This window comes from Hemicordylus capensis, chromosome 6 (assembly GCF_027244095.1).
Source record: "Hemicordylus capensis ecotype Gifberg chromosome 6, rHemCap1.1.pri, whole genome shotgun sequence".
Classification (NCBI taxonomy): Eukaryota; Metazoa; Chordata; class Lepidosauria; order Squamata; family Cordylidae; genus Hemicordylus; species Hemicordylus capensis.
Window position 1 is genome coordinate 71,183,053 of NC_069662.1, and position 18,371 is coordinate 71,201,423.

General features: G+C 42.9%; 1 protein-coding gene across 7 annotated transcripts in view; it reads left to right on the plus strand.

Moving 5' to 3' along the window:
• Positions 1 to 18,371, plus strand: part of CEP72 (centrosomal protein 72) — an 80,645-nt gene that overhangs the window by 12,362 nt on the left and 49,912 nt on the right. For 5 of the 7 annotated variants that reach the window (XM_053261381.1, XM_053261385.1, XM_053261382.1 and 2 more), the window contains 5 exons: positions 7,778 to 7,892; positions 10,627 to 10,805; positions 12,209 to 12,303; positions 14,195 to 14,246; positions 18,152 to 18,361. In XM_053261381.1, the coding sequence (XP_053117356.1) occupies positions 7,778 to 7,892; positions 10,627 to 10,805; positions 12,209 to 12,303; positions 14,195 to 14,246; positions 18,152 to 18,361 (651 nt within the window). The remainder of the gene's footprint in view (positions 1 to 7,777; positions 7,893 to 10,626; positions 10,806 to 12,208; positions 12,304 to 14,194; positions 14,247 to 18,151; positions 18,362 to 18,371) is intronic. The other 2 variants (XM_053261383.1, XM_053261388.1) reach the window with 2 other exon arrangements.

The following is an 18,371-nucleotide window of genomic DNA, read 5'->3' on the forward strand; positions in this document are numbered from 1 at the left end:
ATGACCTCCACAGTCATTTCCAGCCACCCCCGACCCATGGATACGCGAGGTTGCCTCCACCCCAGCTTATGCTGAGGCCAGGTGTCATTTTCCCAGCTGCCAATATGCGAAACCACAGATAATGAATCCACAAATAAGGAGGTCCACCTGTACAACTCAAATAGTAATAATAAACTAATCCAGGTATTTGTAAACCTTATTAAATCTAACTATACAGATACACTCTTACTTCAAATTCTAATGGCAACAAGACAGAACGTAGCAACTGGATAGGTACATAAGAACAGCCCTGCTGGATAACGCCCAAGGCCCATCTAGTCCAGCATCCTGTTTCACAAAGTAGCCCACCAGATGCCACTGGGAGCCTACAGGCAGTAGTTGAGAGTATGCCGTCTCTCTTGCTGTTATTTCCCTGCAACTGGTATTCAGAAGAATCTTGCCTCTGAGGCTGGAGGTGGCCATTAATAGATCTCTCCTCCATGAAGTTATCCAAACCCCTCTTAAAGCCATCAAGGTTATTGGCTGTGACCACATCTTGTGGCAGAGAATTCCACAAGCTGATTATACGTTGTGTGAAAAAATACTTCCATTTGTTGGTCCTAAACTTCCTGGCAATCAATTTCATAGGATGACCCCTGGTTCTAGTGTTATGTGAGAGGGAGAAGAATTTCTGTCTATCCAATTTCTCCACACCATGCATGATTTTATAGACCTCTATCATGTCTCTCCGCAGTCACCTTTTTTCTAAAATAAATAGCCCCAGGTGTTGTAGGCTAGCCCCATAAGAGAGGTGCTCTAGGCCCCTGATCATCTTGGTTGCCCTCTTCTGCACCTTTTCCAGTTCTACAATATGCTTCTTTAGATGTGACCAGAATTGTACACAGTACTCCCAAGTGTGGCCGCACCATAGATTTGCATAAGGGCATTATAAGATTAGCAGTTTTATTTTCAACCCCCTTCCTAATGATCCCTAGCATGGAATTGGCCTTTTTCACAGCTGCCGCACATTGAGTCGACACTTTCAATGAGCTGTCCACCACAATCCCAAGATCCCTCTCCTGGTCAATCACCGACAGCTCAGATCCCATCAGTGTATATGTGAAGTAGGGGGTTTTCGTCCCAATGTGCATCACTTTACACTTGCCAACATTGAACCGCATTTGCCATTTTGTCGCTCACTCACCCAGTTTGGAAAAGTCCTTTTGGAGCTCCTCACAATCTGTTTTGGATTTCACTACCCGAAAGAGTTTGGTATCATCTGCAAATCTGACCACCTTGCTGCTTACCCCTACTTCTACATCATTTATGAATAAATTTAAAAGCACTGGTCAGAGTACAGATCCCTGGGGGACCCCACCTCTTACTTCCCTCCATTGTGAAAACTCTCCATTTATCCCTACCCTCTGTTTCCTGACCTTCAACCAGCTAGCAATCTGCACATGTACTTGTCCCCTTATCCCATGACTGCTAAGTTTTTGTCATCGCTGTCAGTTAAAATATCTAACATAAAATTCATCCAGGTGGCCAGGGTAATTTGCTAGGAGGGGCACTATTAATTCATAACAAGTGTCCCTGTAGAAATTACAGTATTACACATAGGACAATGTCTTGATAGCTTCTGAGTGTGAACATGGCAAGCATGTTTGAAAACCCATATATTAACACTCACCTGAGAAGGGATGTGCAAAACATTTCAACTTGAAACAGGCTGTTTCCGTTGTGTCGAGCTCGAAACAAAACAACCCTGTTCCGATGGAAATATTTCAACATTTCGAGCACCATTTTGGAGGCCTTTCTCCTCCTTGCAGATTGGTTTTCTGGTAATGTCTTCTGACTGGCTTGTGATCTCCTTGCTTCTTGGTTGGCTTGTTATCATACAAATCAACCTGTCATGGGCAACTGTCTCCCCATTGGCTGGGAGGAGAGAGGAGGGGGAACACAAAAGGATGGAGTTTCAAAACAAAAAAGGGACTGGGAGGCAGAGAGAGCCCTTATGGTGTGCCTCTTTTGAAGAGGATACATCAGGATGGAATCAAGGAAGGTTTGAATTTGTGGTTTTCTCAGCACCAAGTAAAATATGCTGTGTTATTGCTGCTATAACTATCTGGTTTTGCTGGATCTTAGATTGACAAAGGCAGAACTTGGGTGCTTATCTTCCTTGAGTCATGGTTTATTTTGTTTGTGAGATAGTGTTGTGGTGAGAAATGGACATTGGCAGGTGTGTGTGTGTGTGTGTGTGATATTTCTTGGTAATTGCTGTGTTGAGCTCTGTGTCTGACCTTGAGAATAACTCAGTACTCTGGTATGCTCTGCAATCTGTATTGCAAGGTGCTCCGTAAAAATGTGTTTGAAGTTGCTCTAATTAAACATACAGTATGCCTATGCTTGCTGCTAAGGGTGCTGCTGTGGCAATGCTAGGAATGTAAGGAGTCATAATTGTGTGAGTGTGAGTTTGAGGGAGTTTGATTTCTATACTATTTTTCATTAAAATAATCCCAAAGTGGTTTACAATATACTGTAATAAAACAGTGCACAATTAAAATACAATTAAAATACAAAAAGTGTAGATATTAAATATAAATATAATATCTATTTAAAAGTTTAAAATACTGTATAAAACAGTAACACGCAGAGCAGCAGTGGTAAAATCTGTACCTCATATAAATGCCTCGGTGAAGAGCTATGTTACTTGTTTTCTAAAAACTGATGGAGGTTGAGGAGCAGATGCCAGCTGGGAGAGCATACCAAACCCTTGGGGCAATGACTAAGCAGGCCCTATCCCGTGTGCTTGACAGCTGAGCCTTTCTCACCATTGGCACACAGAGCAAAACCCTCTCTAATGATGTTGTCAAGTGGGCAGAAACCCTTGGGAGCAGGCGGTCCTTCAGGTATCCAGGGCTCATGTGCTTTAAAGGTCAAAACTAGCACTTTGAATTGGATCCAGAAACAATCTGGTAGCCAGTGCAGCTCTAAAAATGGGTGTAATACGATCCCAACAGGCAGCTCTGGATAAAAGCTGAGTTGCCACATTTTGCACTAGCTGCAGTTTCCAAATATTCTCCAAGGGCAGCTCCATGTAGAGCACATTACCGTAATCCAATTGTGAAATTGGAGTGGGTAACAGTGGGTAACTGTGGGCAGATCTGCATTCTTGAGAAAGAGATGCAGCTGGTGCACTAGCTGAAGCTGTGCAAAAGCACCTCTGACTACCGCCTCCACCTGAGCATCCAAAAGCAGCGTCGGGTCCAGCAGTACTCCCAAGATGTGCTCTTGCTCTTTCAAGGGGAGTGCAACCCCATCCAGAACCAGTTTAATCCCTTCATCCCAATTGGCTCTCCTACTGACCAACAGCACCTCCATTTTCTCTGGATTCAATCTTGCCTTACTAGCCCTCCTCCAGCCCTTGTTTCAGGTCATCTACTGCCTCCCTAGGATCAGGTGATAAGGAGATATAAAGCTGAGTGTCATCTGCATATTGCTGACAACCCGGTCCAAGTCCCCAGATGACCTCTCCTGGTGGTTTCATGTAGATGTTAAGCAAGGGTCTAGAGCACACAAAGTTACCCGCACACTGCCCAAGATCTTGTCTACCTCCTTAGGCCGCATCAGCTTTTGCCAGTGATGCTACTGCAGCTCAGGCGCTGTGGCTGGCAGTGGATTCTGGGTCAGTGATTCTTTTTTTGCCATTTTTGGACTGTGTTTGAAATGTGTGTTCTGTGTTGGGAGGGAAAGATTCCCTTTTGCTGTGTGCTTCTGCAGTGTTTTTCAGGCAGGGTTGCAAAATGCATTGCAAATTGGAATGCAAAACTGGTGTCTGTGAGTGCAGCTTGTTCCAGCCACAGCGAACAATGGGAAAACTGGAAACAGCTCATTGTTCCCCATGGGTAGCTCATAGGAACACTAAAGTGGGTTGGGTGATACAGCATGATGGGTGCTACCTACCACCCATCCCACAAAAGAAATGGGCAAGTGGGCAATTTAAAGCAAATTTTTAATCTTTCCCCCAAACCCCCATTGGATCCTATGGGGAGACACCAGGAACAACCACTGGAGAAATGCTGTGCAGGGGTTAAGTAGGGCCAGTTGCTCTCCGACTGCTAAAAATAAGAGAATAATCCCTTTGAAAGGTGCCTCTTAAGCCTAGTTAGCAGGGGATGCTCGATCTCTCAATCCCAGTGCAACAAGCTGATAACAATTACCAATCACCCTCTGCATCATTAGCACAATGAGAGAATAACCAGCATTGGCCCAAGGCAGAGCCCTAGATAAGACCTCCCATCCAATCAGTCTGTACCATTTTTGGTTCTTTAGAGGGGTGTTCTTAAACTGTAACCAGATTTATTGATTGATTATTAAACTTGTATACTGCCTTTCATTAAAACAATCCCAAGGCAGTTCTTTTGTACAAAATTCTTTTGTGCATTCTCAAAGGGGCCATTCCTGTTTCTCAGCCTCTTATTCACTGACTTCTCTTGTCCTATCTCACAAGTGCTTCAGTGTTTTTTAACCAATCGGGCACTTTTGTCAATTGAAGGTGGATTTGGCAACCACCAACTATGAAATGGAATGGAGCTGGTTGAGAAGGAGCAATTGAACTCCAAGTGGTAAGAGACAACCTTGATGGCTGGTGACTCTTAGTGTAGAACCTGCTTCCTTTTTTCTTGCAGGCGGAACAATGTAAAAAAAAAAAAAAATTAAAGGTCAAGAATTTGAGGTTGGCTTTCTATGTTGTGAATGTGAACATTCATAAAACAACTTTGAGTTGCGGGTGGGTGGGGGGTGAGGAAGGAGGTGTATTGATTGTTGCATTCCTATCAAAGTCCCTGAGAGTTCTACCATTAACTTAAAAGAGGCTAATGTAACTTGACTGTCAGAGATTGGAAAACAAGGAGGGAAGGGAAAGACTTCAGTTGACAAAGTCTGATTGCAGATGATTAAAGAGCCAGACCTTGCCCATAAAACAACTCTGTACGATTTCACAGTAATAGTTGGTATATGAAAGGGAGCTCTGTTCTTTTTGGCAGCTGTATTTTAGTATTTTCTGCAAATGTAATTTCATTAGATCTGTAGATAACATACACACACGGCTATACGTGGTGACTATGTACATAAAATATTTTTTTAATTTTAATTGAGTTTCTCTTGACAGGATACTGTACACATACACTGACTTATTCAGTTCTTGGCAACATTGCAACTAGTTGCTCAGAAATAGTCCCCTGGCTTCCTTCTGCAATTGCTGCTTCTCTTGAGCTCAGGAAAATCACACTTCTAAGGCAAGAGATCAAGTCCTGTCCTAAAGTTTCTTCTGCAGTTGCAGATGTAGCACAGGAGTGCGTTTTTCTGAAGTTGAGCCTTTGGACCTGGCACTGTCTCTGGATACCCAGATGGTCAGGAGGGCCATTTACCAATTTCAGCTGATGTGCCAGCTGTATCCCTCTCTGCAGAAATTGATTTGGCTGGAGTTACCTGTACACTAGTTGCATCCAAATCTGACTAATGTAATGCACTGCACTGGGGTTTATCTTTGAAGATAGGTTGGAAGCTTCAGTTGATCCAGAATGTCACTACAAGGCTGCTAGTTAAGTCAACTTGGCAGAAATATATAAAATTTATTTGCTTCAGTTATATTGGCTACAATATGCTTCAGGGCCCAACAAAGTGCTGTTGTTTTAAAGCCCTTTATTACCTGGAACCAAGATTGCCTTCTCCCATATCAACCTGCCCAGCTTTTAAGCTCTGCTGTAGAGACCCTGCTCTCTGATCCACCATTAGCTCAGATTTGATTGGCAGGGACTTGGATGAGGTGTTTTGGTGGTGGCCCCATGACTGTGATATCCACCATGATATCCTTCTGGGCTGTCTAGCTGGGATGGACTTTAGGAGATACTGAAGCTATTCTGACAATCAGTGGATGAGACTCACCGGGCTCGCAGCTGAGTCCGGTTCAGTTGAAGCGGGTCACCCGCTTAAGTAGCCCTCCCCTAAGTCTGGGTTAGCAGAGCGAGCGCTCCGCTAACCCAGGCTTTCTGATAGTGAGTTGCTGCGGTGCGGCTCTGCGCTGTGGCAACTCACAAGTAGACTCCGACCAGGGAGCTGAAAAGCAGCCTCCAGGCTCGGGGGTCTAGCCAGCATGCCCTGCGCGCTTGTGCAGGGCATGCTGGAGATTCCAAGGGCCGTGCGGCCCCCGATCCTCCTAGCCCCTGCCAGCTCCGTAACGGAGCTGGCAGTTGTGTGGGCGGCCACTTCGGCCACCTGGAGCAGACTGCTCGGTCGTCTGTGAGAAGAGCGGGCTAAGCCCGCTCTCTCCGCTAACCCTTCCCAGGCGGCTCCCACTGATCGTGGCAACCGCCTCACCATGTTGTCATGGCTCGGGTCCTGTTTAGTAGGACCCAGAAAGTGATGCTTGGAGACTACTTCTCAAACCTGTGACCATTGGCTTATGAGAGACTTAATGCTTATAAAAATGGCATCTTGTCCCTGCCCCCACCCACTGTTCTCCATGAAACTACTGGGAGAGGTGATTTGGGATACTGTATAGTGTTCTCATTATGTTCCTTTTCAGCACATTCCTGGAAAGCAGGAGGGGTCTTGAACCAGTGCTTGAAATCAGATGTCAGCTAATGAGCTGAGACTTAATCTAAGCAAGAGAGAGATGCTTCTGGTCAGTAGGAAAACCAGTCTGGTATTAGAGTTATAGTCTATTTTGGAAGGGGTAGCACTCTCCTCGAAGAACCAAAGAATCAGCTTGGACATCTGTTATTTAATCCAGCTTTGCTCCTGGATGAAATAATAGTGATTGTAACCAGGGGTGTTTTTGCACAGCTGTGGTGAGTTCACCAGCTGTATTCCTTCTTGGAGAAGAACAGATCTGTCTACTCTTGCTCATACCTTGGTCCCATCCAGGTTAGATGACTTCAGTCCATTCTTAGGAGAGGAGAGCTGATCTTGTGGTAGCAAGTATGACTTGTCCCCCTAGCTAAACAGGGTCTACCCTGGCTGCATATGAATGGGAGACTTGATGTGTGAGCACTGTAAGATATTCCCCTTAGGGTATGAAGCTGCTCTGGGAAGAGCAGAAGGTTCCAAGTTCCCTCCCTGGCTTCTCCAAGATAGGGCTGAGAGAGATTCCTGCCTACAACCTTGAAGAAGCTGCTGCCAGTCTGTGAAGACAATACTGAGCTAGATAGACCAATGGTCTGATTCAGTATATGGCAGCTTCCATGTTTAAATGAGGCTGCCTTCTGAGAAGTGTTCAGAAACTTCAGCTGGTTCAAAATGACCATACAATCAATATAACAACCCACTACAATAACAACCCACTACAACAAACTACCCAGTACAATAAAACAGTTGGGTTGTTACAAATAACAATCCAATACAATAAAACAATACAAATAACAACCCAACCAACCGATGATTCCTCCCCCTACTTACTTACTTATTTAACTTATTTTTATACTGCCCAAAATTTATGTCTGAGTGGTTTACAACAAAAACAGAAAAGTAAAAACATTAGTTAAAACAGATAAATGGCGACAAAGAAATTAAAACATTGGTTAAAATAAATGACAGCAAAAACATTCCCCTATGTTTAAATCTTGGTTTGTTTGTTTTTTGTATTGTTTTATTGATTGAGTTGGGCTTACTTTAACTTTGTTTCCTGGTGTCCCTTATGGAACCAAATTAGGGTGTAAAAATAAAATATGTACAGTATTCAGGAATTTTCCAAATACTGTTTTGACACTAATTTATTGTGGAATTTTTCTTTTTAAAGATAATCGTCCTGTGAGAGACAGTGAGCGGAAAGCATCTCTTTTGCATTTCACCACAGATCATGCTTATGAATTAAAGAATTCTTCAGTTATACCAAAAGGGACTGAAACGGGAAGGTAGGAAAATAATAAGGGTTCAAAGTGTTTGAAAATACTGGCTGGAGTCCAGTGGGCTCCATGTCAGGAATTTGTGCTCCTGTCACATCCCGTGCTACTCAAAAAGCCACTCCTCAGAAAGGAGTTTGTTAACGATGCGATGAGCTGTATTTGGAAGACAAAATGGGGCTTTTGTGGTCTCATTTTCTGACTGCAGCATCGTATCCTATGTTGCATGCAGCTCTGTCTTTGGATCTCCCAGTAGTTGGCCTTGTACATTTGAAAGACTGGATCATGCCTCTCGAGTTGCCTGTATGTTTAACACTGTTCAGGGTTATGTATAGAACCATAGAGTTTTAGAGTTGGAAGGAACCTTGGAGATCTTCTAGTCCAGAGTTGTGCTCAGAGCAGGGAATTGCTCTAGCACCCAGTCTCAATTTGAAACTTGTAGCAAAGGAGAGCCCACTACTGCGTGAGACGGACCACTCCACTGAACAACTCTTACAGTTAGGAGATTCTTCCTAATGTCTAGCCTGAATCTGCTTCCTTGAAACCTCAACCCTTTGGCTCTAGTCTTGCCCTCAGGAGCAGAGAATAAGTCTGCTCCTTCTTCCAGTGTCAGCCCTTCAAGACATTTGAAGACAACATCCTATCTCTCCTTAGTCTTCTCTTCTCCTGGCTAAGCACACTTGGCTCCTTCAACTGTTTCTCATAAGACTTGGTTTCTGAATCCTTCACCATATTTGATGCCCTCCTTTGAACCTGTTTCAGTTTATTAAATTCTTTTTAAAATGTGCAGCCCAGAATTGGATGCAGTAAGGTCATTTGACCATTTTCTGAACATTTTGGGGGCTCTCTCTCTCTCTTTTACAGATTTGCGGTATTCATGAGTACCTGAGTACCACTTATGTGAATCCCTGTTTATATAAACGTTGAACAACACCAGGCCCTTGTGGCACTCCACTTGATTAATATCTTCCTGTAGGATGACGTGGAGCCATTAATGAGTATGTGTTGGGTATGGTTGTTCAACCAACTGTGACTCCATCAACCAGCATCTATCACATTTTGCCATCTTGTCAACAAAGACATTATGGGAGACTTGGTCAGATGTTTGGCTGAAATCAAAACACACTATGAGGCTGTTCTCTTGACCAGCCTAACCCTGCCTGGGGCAGCCTAGCTGGGGTTAAACCGGTCATGAGAAGCAATGGGATCCTCACGGATCCCTCCACTGCCACCCTGCCTAACCCTCTTAAGGAGCCCAGCTTGCACACTTACCATGGCTACTGGGTATAGTGTATAGAGCACCTATCTGATAGGGGAATCTCTAATGCAATGCATGTACCAGGATCCAGCCCTGGATCCCTCTGCCCTGCTCTGTGCCTCAAGGAGCTGCACAGAGCAAGGCTGCCCATGTAGGTGCATGGAAGGCATGCCAACGATGGACGGTTTGGTTGTCTAGAGGGAAGGTAGATTAAGAGCGGCCTTTCCCCTGCACCTTCCCATCCCATCCCTGGCAATCGTGAGAATCGCCTCTATATCTACAACTTTCTCATGATCTAGTGAGCTAGTAACTATTGAAATTTGAGATAAGTTTAATCTGGCATGACTTGTTCTTGACAAACCCATGCTGGCTCCTAGTAATCACTGTATTCTTTTTTTTTTTTTTAAGTGCTCACAGACTAATTGCCTAAGATAATATTTGCCATAAACTGGCTTTGCCAGGTCTCTCCTCAAAAACTGCCAAACTATGGTTTATGAAGGGCTGCCAAACCAGAAAGTCAAGCCATGGTTTGAATCTGGTTTGCAGACAACAGTTTGCAGAAACTGTGTTTTACCATTAGGTTTGAATTGACAAGCTGTAGTTATGGCCATTACTCTGCCTCCACAGTATTTTAAGTGAAGTTATGAACTTTGTTATCTGTATGCTGAACAAATGGAATAAGAAAGAAGATGAGCATCTCTGTATTGTGTTTGGAAGCTGAAACCATGACTTAGTATCATCTCTGAACTGAAGCGGCCACACTACAGTGTATCAAATTGAAGCCCTGTGTTTTGAATTTGAAAAACTCTGCTCTAGAATCCCAAGGACTCTATGGGAAGAGATATATGTGCAGTGGAACTTCTGAGATCCACTTCCTACAAGCAGCATCTCACCCCGTGCTAGCCAACAGATTGCTTCCTAATCTCAGGCAAGTGAGTAGAACCACCTCTGACATGAGCTGTAACTGGAAAGAGACTCTAGCCAAGCATTTGGAAGCATTTGCCTGTGCTCAAGGGCTCTTTGGATTCTAGCAAAGGGTTTTGGTGTTTAGCCCTCATGATAAAGAGGTTCATGAGCTTTTTAGCTAGCCTGGCTCCTACAGCAGTGCCTGACAAGGACAGGTATCCTCAGTCATTTGGTATCACTTTCCCACTATGTTAGCATTATAGTTACATTACTGAAGATGTTCCAGAATTGTGGCTTAGTCTGAATCCAGCAGCTCATAAGGCCAATTATAAACCCAACAACTCCTACAGTAAATCCCACACAATAATTCTGACACAATAGAGGCACTTTGCTGTTGTCTGATTAGATCCAACATAGGATCATGACACACAGCCCTAGCAAACCAACATTGTATCTCATCAAGTGCATTAATTAAGAATAATCAACTCTTTCCCTATATCTTTAGTTTTTTAAAGATGTTTTGCTACTACCAAACAGATTGAATTAAAACAGGTTGACTGATACAATGATTTTTTGCTACAGATGCATCCAGCCAAGGGCTGAGTATATTAACTCCATGTCAAGGAAGTGCTCAGTGATGGATGAAGATGATGAATCAGTCCTAAATCTCATTGCAAAGTGTGAATGGGACTTAAGGAATCCTCTAGGAGTAACTGGATCAACTAAAAGGGACCCTGCTGTTGAATTTCACAATTTAAGTCGTATGTTGGTTTTGAATTTTCAGCTTTCTCTCTGTTGCTGCTGCTGTTCACTATCTTCAGTTGTGGGGTTGGTTCATGCTAAAGTGGACAGCTACCGTAAACGTCTAGGCTATATAGCAGTCTTAAATGCTGACCATGTCCATAGCATATATTGGGCATATAAGATTATGACTTGTTGGATAGACAACGCTGTCTTCAGTATGCATTATGATGTCATCGTGTGATGATATTGCATTATAAGCTCAGAGGTTTAATTTGCATCTCACAAGATGCTGTGAGATGAACTGGGCATGGCATGGCAGACTGCAAAAAAAGAGGAAAGGTTTGTGTATGTGTTGCTGATCTGAAGTTGCCATTGAGAACAGAAGAATATCTTTATTGGGTCAGACCAAGGGTCCATCTAATCCATCATCCTGTTTCTAACAGTGGCTAACCAGATGCTTCCAGTAAGCCCACAATCACAGCATGAAGGCAACAGTCCTGCTTTTTGTCCCCAGCAATGGTTCAGGAGGCTGTGTTCAGTTATGGCTGATAGGTGCTGGTAGATGCAACCCTCATTTAATTTCTCGTATCCTCTAGAGTCTGAGGTTGAGGTATAAACCTTCCCTCCTTTGAGGCACATTACCGAAGCACATTATCGAAGAATGCTTGTGAATATTATCTGTGAAAGGTAGCATTTGCAAGAGGCTCAGAGGACTTCTTTAGATGATCTTTCCCTCCACATTTGTTAAAGACATGAGTAGCAAAAGAGGAAGGAGGAACTGGTCAGAAGCACACAGTGACATCATGTCAGATTGTTCAGACAAATGGAACTTGCAAAACCTTGAAGGGATCTGGGTGGGGACTTTCTGTTGCCATAGTAAGAGAGACCCCTTTTCACTCTTTAATATGTGATTCCTCCTCATGGATACCATCCCAGTTCTCCTTCCTTTAGCTATACCTGCCAATCTTCCTGAGACATGTTCTTCTTTCCCCTCTTCTGTTAATTATAATCAAGTACCTAAAACTAGTACATGATCCTGTTTTGATTTTGGTTTTAGTTTTGAGGTTAGCTGTTTCACTTTCTGGTTAGTTACCAGTAGTTTTCTGGTAACATTTGGTGACATTTGCAGAACATTCTCATCATAGTAAACTCCTCAAATTTAGCTTTTGGTTTTTCATTTGCACTAAATCAAGGCTTTTGATTGAAAACTGGAGTAATGGGGAGATTATTTTGCTTTGCTTTTCAGGACAACCATACCAGTACAGAGAACATTTAAAACAGTCCTATGTGAATTAAGAACTGGGGTTTTGTATTTTTTAAAAGAGAAAGCAGCCAAATATCGAGATGGGAAACTTGTAACACTGCTGTACTTAATGTGTCTTACAGAACAATCTTATATTTAAACCTTTTTTTCCCTGAGGTACTTGCAAAATGGAAGATAATCCTGGCAGGTGTAGAAAGCTAGAGACACAGTTTGCCGCCTTGCAGAAATTGAAACAAGAAAATTTGTCCAAGGTAAACAATATAAAGATCCTGTATTGTATGTCCTTCCCACTCTAAGGCCCCTCTCTGAGTCTTTATGTAGTTCTCAAGGGGAAAAAAAGATCATACAGCATTGGGCTTCCGGCCTCTGTAATGTTTCTTAATGTCAAAAACTCTTCTTTGACCATTCTTATCTTTTAGTTTTATAAGGTAGTGCTGGCTTAATATGGAAATTGGAAGATCTATACTTTGTATCTGACATGCATTGCACAAGCAACCAGTAATCTGTGGGTCCAATCCAGCCTGCAGGTAATCAAACTGTCCACCACTATCTTATGCCCTACTGACTAAAAGGAGCCTTTTAATCCCAGCGAACCAGCCCTCCTACAGAGAATTTCAAGAGGGAGAGAGAAAAACCATAAACCCAGACTTTCTTCCCACATCCTACTTGCACTTTCTTCCCCTATCACAAGATGGTCTGGAGTGTTATGAGAGGGGAAGGAGGTCATTCTGTGCTCATCTATAGATTAGCTCTCCATTTAATCTAGTTGCCTAACACTTAATCTAAAAAGAATCTTTTATTATTTGCATAGTGCCATGCGTGTACATGGTGTTTTACAAAAAATGACAGGTCCCGCCTTGCTATTCTAGATAGTGACATAGGGAGACAACAGAGGAAAGCAAAGAAAATGGATGGAGGGGTAAGGAGGAGAATATTTATGTGATTGTTTCAGTTACCTGTATTTAAGCTTAGTTATAGTACAGAAAGGGGCTAAGGAGTCGTGCCAAAGCCTTCATGGAAAAGGTGGCTCTTAAGAGTTTTGAAAGAAGTGAGGGAGGAGGCATTGTGCAGGTGTTCTAGGAGGCAGTTCCAGGCATAAGGGGGAGAAAGGGAGGAGTTATCTGAGGGAGCAGGAGATCTTTGGATGGTTGAGCATCTTGGCATTCGAGAAGCCAAAGTAATGGGCAGGAGAAGGGATCTGAGAGGAGGGAGGGGCAAGGCTGTACATTGCATTCATGTACAAACATATATCCTTCAGAATAAAAGATAAACATTTACATGGGCACCTTCTGCTCTTCCCAGAGTGGCTCCATCCCCTAAAGGGAATATCTTGCAGTGATCACACTTTTAGTCTCCCTTTCAAATGCAACCAGGGTAGGCCCTGCTTAGCTAAGGGGACAAGTCATGCTTGCTACCACAAGACCAATTCTCCTCTACCTTTAGGCTTTAGTCCTAACCCTGATACATTGCTTTTGATTTCAGTGGGGTAGAAATGAATTCAAGAATGTGGACTACAGTGCAGTATTTGAGCCCTCTCCCTTTACTGAACCATAAACATCTGAGGTCAGGATTCAACTACTCATTTAACTCCTAAAGGGAGAATAAGGAACCCTGTAATTATATATTTGTGAAACCTGCCTTCCACCTGCCCTTCCATCAATGAGCTCATTAGAGGCTCTGTAGTTAAGGAAAAAACACTGGTTTTCCTTAGTTCAACACTTCTCTCTCTGCCAGCTGGTTCTGATGTCATATTTGGTGGTCACAGGATGCCTTCTTGAAGTGATCACCTGTGTGTGTAGATTTAGGGGAAACTATATGGGAATTGTTCATCCAGTTTTCCAGGGATGATCCTAAAACCGGGGCCCACATTCCTGTTGGATTACATGTATGACTTCACAGGATTGCTTCAGAGATAAAACCACCTAAGCTGCCAGACAATGCAGTGCAATTGATTCTGTAACTAGGAAGTACATTATCTAATAACTTTTACTGCAAACCAGAATAGCAGCTGTAAGATCACTTAATTTTATTGTAAAAAAGAGAATCAAGCTTGCATTCCCTATATTGGTCATTATCTAGTTAGTACTCTGAAAGCTGCCTTACAAATCTGTTGTTTTCTTTTCATATTTTTTTAAAATTCAGGATGCTTGTGCAGATACATACCTGTTGTTGAAAGCCCCAGAAACTGATAAAGGTATGTTATATTAACTTTGGTGCATTTCTCTTCTAGTTTTAATGTGCAGCAAAATGCAAATAGATGATGTCCTAATTATCTGATTTCAGTCCAGTTATGTAATGCCATAGCCTTGTGGCTTTTCATAGGCTGAGGTTCACAAGTATAGAGATGTCCTGTACTAATTCTAGCTATAACTTTCTGTATTGACTGGTTTTACTGACAAACAGTGAGGTTCAAATGACTTAAATGAACATGTATCATTTGGCAAATGCACAGTTGCCACAACCTCAATTGCACTCTCTTATTTTATTATTTCCTATGTTCCTGTCTGTTCCCCACCCTCCTTTTAAAAAGGAGAGGAGAGCTGGTCTTGTGGTAGCAAGCATGATTTATCTGCTTAGCTAAGCAGGGTCTGCCCTGGTTGCATTTGAATGGGAGACTAGAAACGTGAGCACTGTAAGATATCCCGCTCAGGGGATGGAGCTGCTCTGGGAAGAGCAGAAGGTTTCAAGCCCTGGCTTCTCCAAGATAGGGCTGAGAGAGATTCCTGCCTGCAACCTTGGAGAAGCCGCTGCCAGTCTGTGTAGACAATGCTGAGCTAGATAGACCAATGGTCTGACTCAGTATATGGCAGCCTCCTATGTTCCTATGTTCATGGCTAATGGCGACAGCCTGATGCAGAGTTATGCAAAGCATGTTGGGAATTAATGGGCTTTAACTTGCCTGTCTCTGATTTGATGGCTTCATTTGTATTTGATGACCTCCCTATTCTGTCTGCTGTGTATTGTTTTGTGGAGAAATACAAGACTCTAAAACTGTGGATTTTAAATAGAAATTCAGGTCCAAGATTCTGCTATAACATATTCTGCTATGTATGTATTGATAGTTTTCAAAGAAATTGCCGGTGAAAAATGTATGTAACTTGCATCAGCTTAAGCATAAATACCAAGATTTACACTTAGGTTAACCCTTGTTTGTGCTTTGTGTGGCAAATGTGTGTTCATAGACACAATTGCATGTGCAGTGGTAAACGTCCTTAAGTGTGAAATGAATACTGTATGTGTTTGTAAGCATGCAGAGTATGTGCCATAGAGTCCCGATTGACCATAACTTTGTGGTACATGTTTAGTGCATTCTTTCAAGCATGTATCTCTACCTAATACATGGCCACTGCCACTGCCAAGGTATGTGATAGTCATGCTCAGTCAAGGCAAATAGTATGAATCTGCTGTCTTAGAGCCAGTGTGAATCTTTTTTCCCCTTGGAGTTTTTATATAATTGGTAAAAATGTGTCTTAAAGTTTATTCTATACGTTGTAAAGAAAAGTACATGTTTGAAGGATCTCCTGCAAGAAAAATCCTCGCATATAAAATTGACTGGCCAAACGCTTCTCTGTGACATGCTAGTTTATATATGTAAGGATTTTGTTGTTTGTGCTGAGCCCTGCCATTAGCTGCCCAAAGTGGTTCAATACTGGAGTAACTTTACCACATAATTCTACTTATTTATCTAAACTGGTTTCTTGACATCATTGTGACTTCAGGGACCTAAATTAATTTCACATTCACCAGTCTTTTGCCTAGTATGTTCATGATTTTTACAAACAAATAAGACTTGTTATTCCTGAGTAGTCCCATTGGTTACATTGGTTGCCCCCCAACTTTCGTAGGCCACCGAATCCACAATAATTTAACATTACACTCAAGGGGAGTGCAGCGGTGACCCCACATCCTAAGCATGGCACCCTGTGTGACTGCACGACTCACTGAGAATGTGAGTTTTCAGCTAAGAAAAATGAATACCTCAAACCCCCCATTGATGAGGATCCATACAGCAACAACTCAGTTCTCAGAATTTCAGCTGAAAAGACACGCTGTGACTGACCTAAATGTAATCTGGGAGCTGGTCAAGTGCATTCTACTGGCAAGGCACCATCAATCAATATATCTTTTGCTTGGTTTTTTGTCAGCTGTCCTGGGCACAAACCTCCTGAGTACACACAATACCAACGTCTTCTGTCCATCCAAGTCAAACACAGATGATAGTGCTTCCCTTTGTGAATGTGGTTGCATCTCTGGGAGTATGTCTGGCTTGTTGTGTTTCATAGTGCCTAAACAAGTCAATTGTATCCTCAGGATAACCTCTGCTGGCTATACACAGGGTGGGGTGGGGAGAGTTGTCCCTCACCACAATTCTCTGAGGACAGGTTCAAATGAACATTTCCCTGCACACGTGAGAATATCAGGTTTCTGACAAAAACACACCTGCCCTGATGTCAGTGGTGGATGCACCAATTGGTACAATTCTTTGTGTGAGAGAGATGTCATCTGAATCTTCATTACTCTTCAGAACGGTTTTGGAGTGCAGGTAGAGGGACGATTCACCGGAAGCAGCCCCAAGAGTTGTTCCATGGCTGTACTCATTGCTGCACAACTTGCAAGCCTATTTGGCTTTGTTGTAGTCCTCCAGCTTGCTTCCCAAGGTCAACATACCCTGTCAGTGGGTAGGATGTTTCTACATCACAGCAGCATCGTATTTTCAAACCATACTTCTTTGGCTAGCTTGGCATGTGTTGTCAGAAGGACAGTGCCTTGGAAACGTAACATCTGCTGGTCAGACCCTTTTTCATCAAACCTTAAATTACTTGTGATGTTCTCAAATAATCTCAGCTGCATTGTGACACAGAAATATGATGACCCCACATGTACTACCCACAGTCCCCGCAGCACTTCATGATTGGCATGAAACACACCAGCCAGGACTAGCAGGACTAAGATACACTTTCAGTTCAGTTAGGTCAAGGTGCTTCCATCAGAACATAGGAAGCTGCTGCTTACTGACTCAGACAGTTGGTCCATCTAGAGCAGCATTGTCTGCTCTGACTGGCAGTGGCTCTCCAGGATTTAAGGCAGTACTTTGATTCCTTCCTCAACGTTCATAATGGTGTGTTATTTCCCCCTCTCTCTGATTGTAGGGGAGGGAGTTGTTTCACTTACTGCCTTCTGCTGGACTAAACTTATCTTGGTCTGGCCTTTCAACAGAGGACCCTGACCCCACCTCACCACTGTGCAGACTAGTTTTAGACCACCTTTTGTTATTTCTGCTTGTCATGTAACACATTGTCTCGGTACCTTCACTGGCACATGAGTGAGGTTCAGCAGACTTTTCAGTGCCACACATCTCACCTTTAGATCTTCTTGCTTTCTCCACCTGGAACCAGGCTGCAACCTACCCTCACACTTCTGGGCTGTATCCCACTAGGAGAAATGGAAGAAGACCAGAGATATATTGTGGATGATTGATCCACTGATGCAAGGCTTACTGAAGCTGACATCTTGTTATGGTTACTGCTGTTGTGATCCTTTTGACTTTGTTCTGCTAGTTAAAATCCCTGCTTTTGTGAGGTCAGATGCTTCCAAATGCTTTATTTATTCCAAACACTAGGATTGGCATTATGGGAGGGATTTGTTGTATCTGCCCTACCTCAAGAGCACAGAACTATGCATTGCCTCAAACTACTTTTGAGACACTAGGGAAACAAAACTGAAGTTTCCAAAGAGAAGCATGGTCATTCCCATTCCAAATGGCTTAAAATGGGCATGAGATAGAAACCACCCCACCATAGAAAGCCCATTCATTTTGGGGGAGTTTTCTACCCTGCGTCATATTTTTATTAATAACATAAATATCACAAGTGATGAGGGACCATACTTGTGGATACATTGTGTACCAGAATGCAGGTAAGACAACAAGAGGATAGCTGGGAGTGCAGTGGTTTGCTTGTTTCCACATTTTTACGCAGCTGCAGGTGGAAATCCACCCCAAATCTGGATGAGGGTTAATGTTCTGTTTTCCTTAGCACATAACAAAGCTGAATTTCAGAATATGCTGTAGTAATTTGTTTTGGTTTCCCCCCACTCCAGAATGTAAGAACTTTCCTAAATCACCAGCTTTACTAGTCGTTCACCATGGCATTGGCCAAGGGCGTGAGAAAAGGAAGAGCGACATCAAAATTAAATTTTTAGACCCTAAAATGCAAGAACTGTCCAAGAGAGACCCTAATTTGATGTTCCATGATGAGGCTGAAGCATATGAAAAAATTGCAACCAGTGCTCATTTTACACCCCATCCAGGTAAAATGGT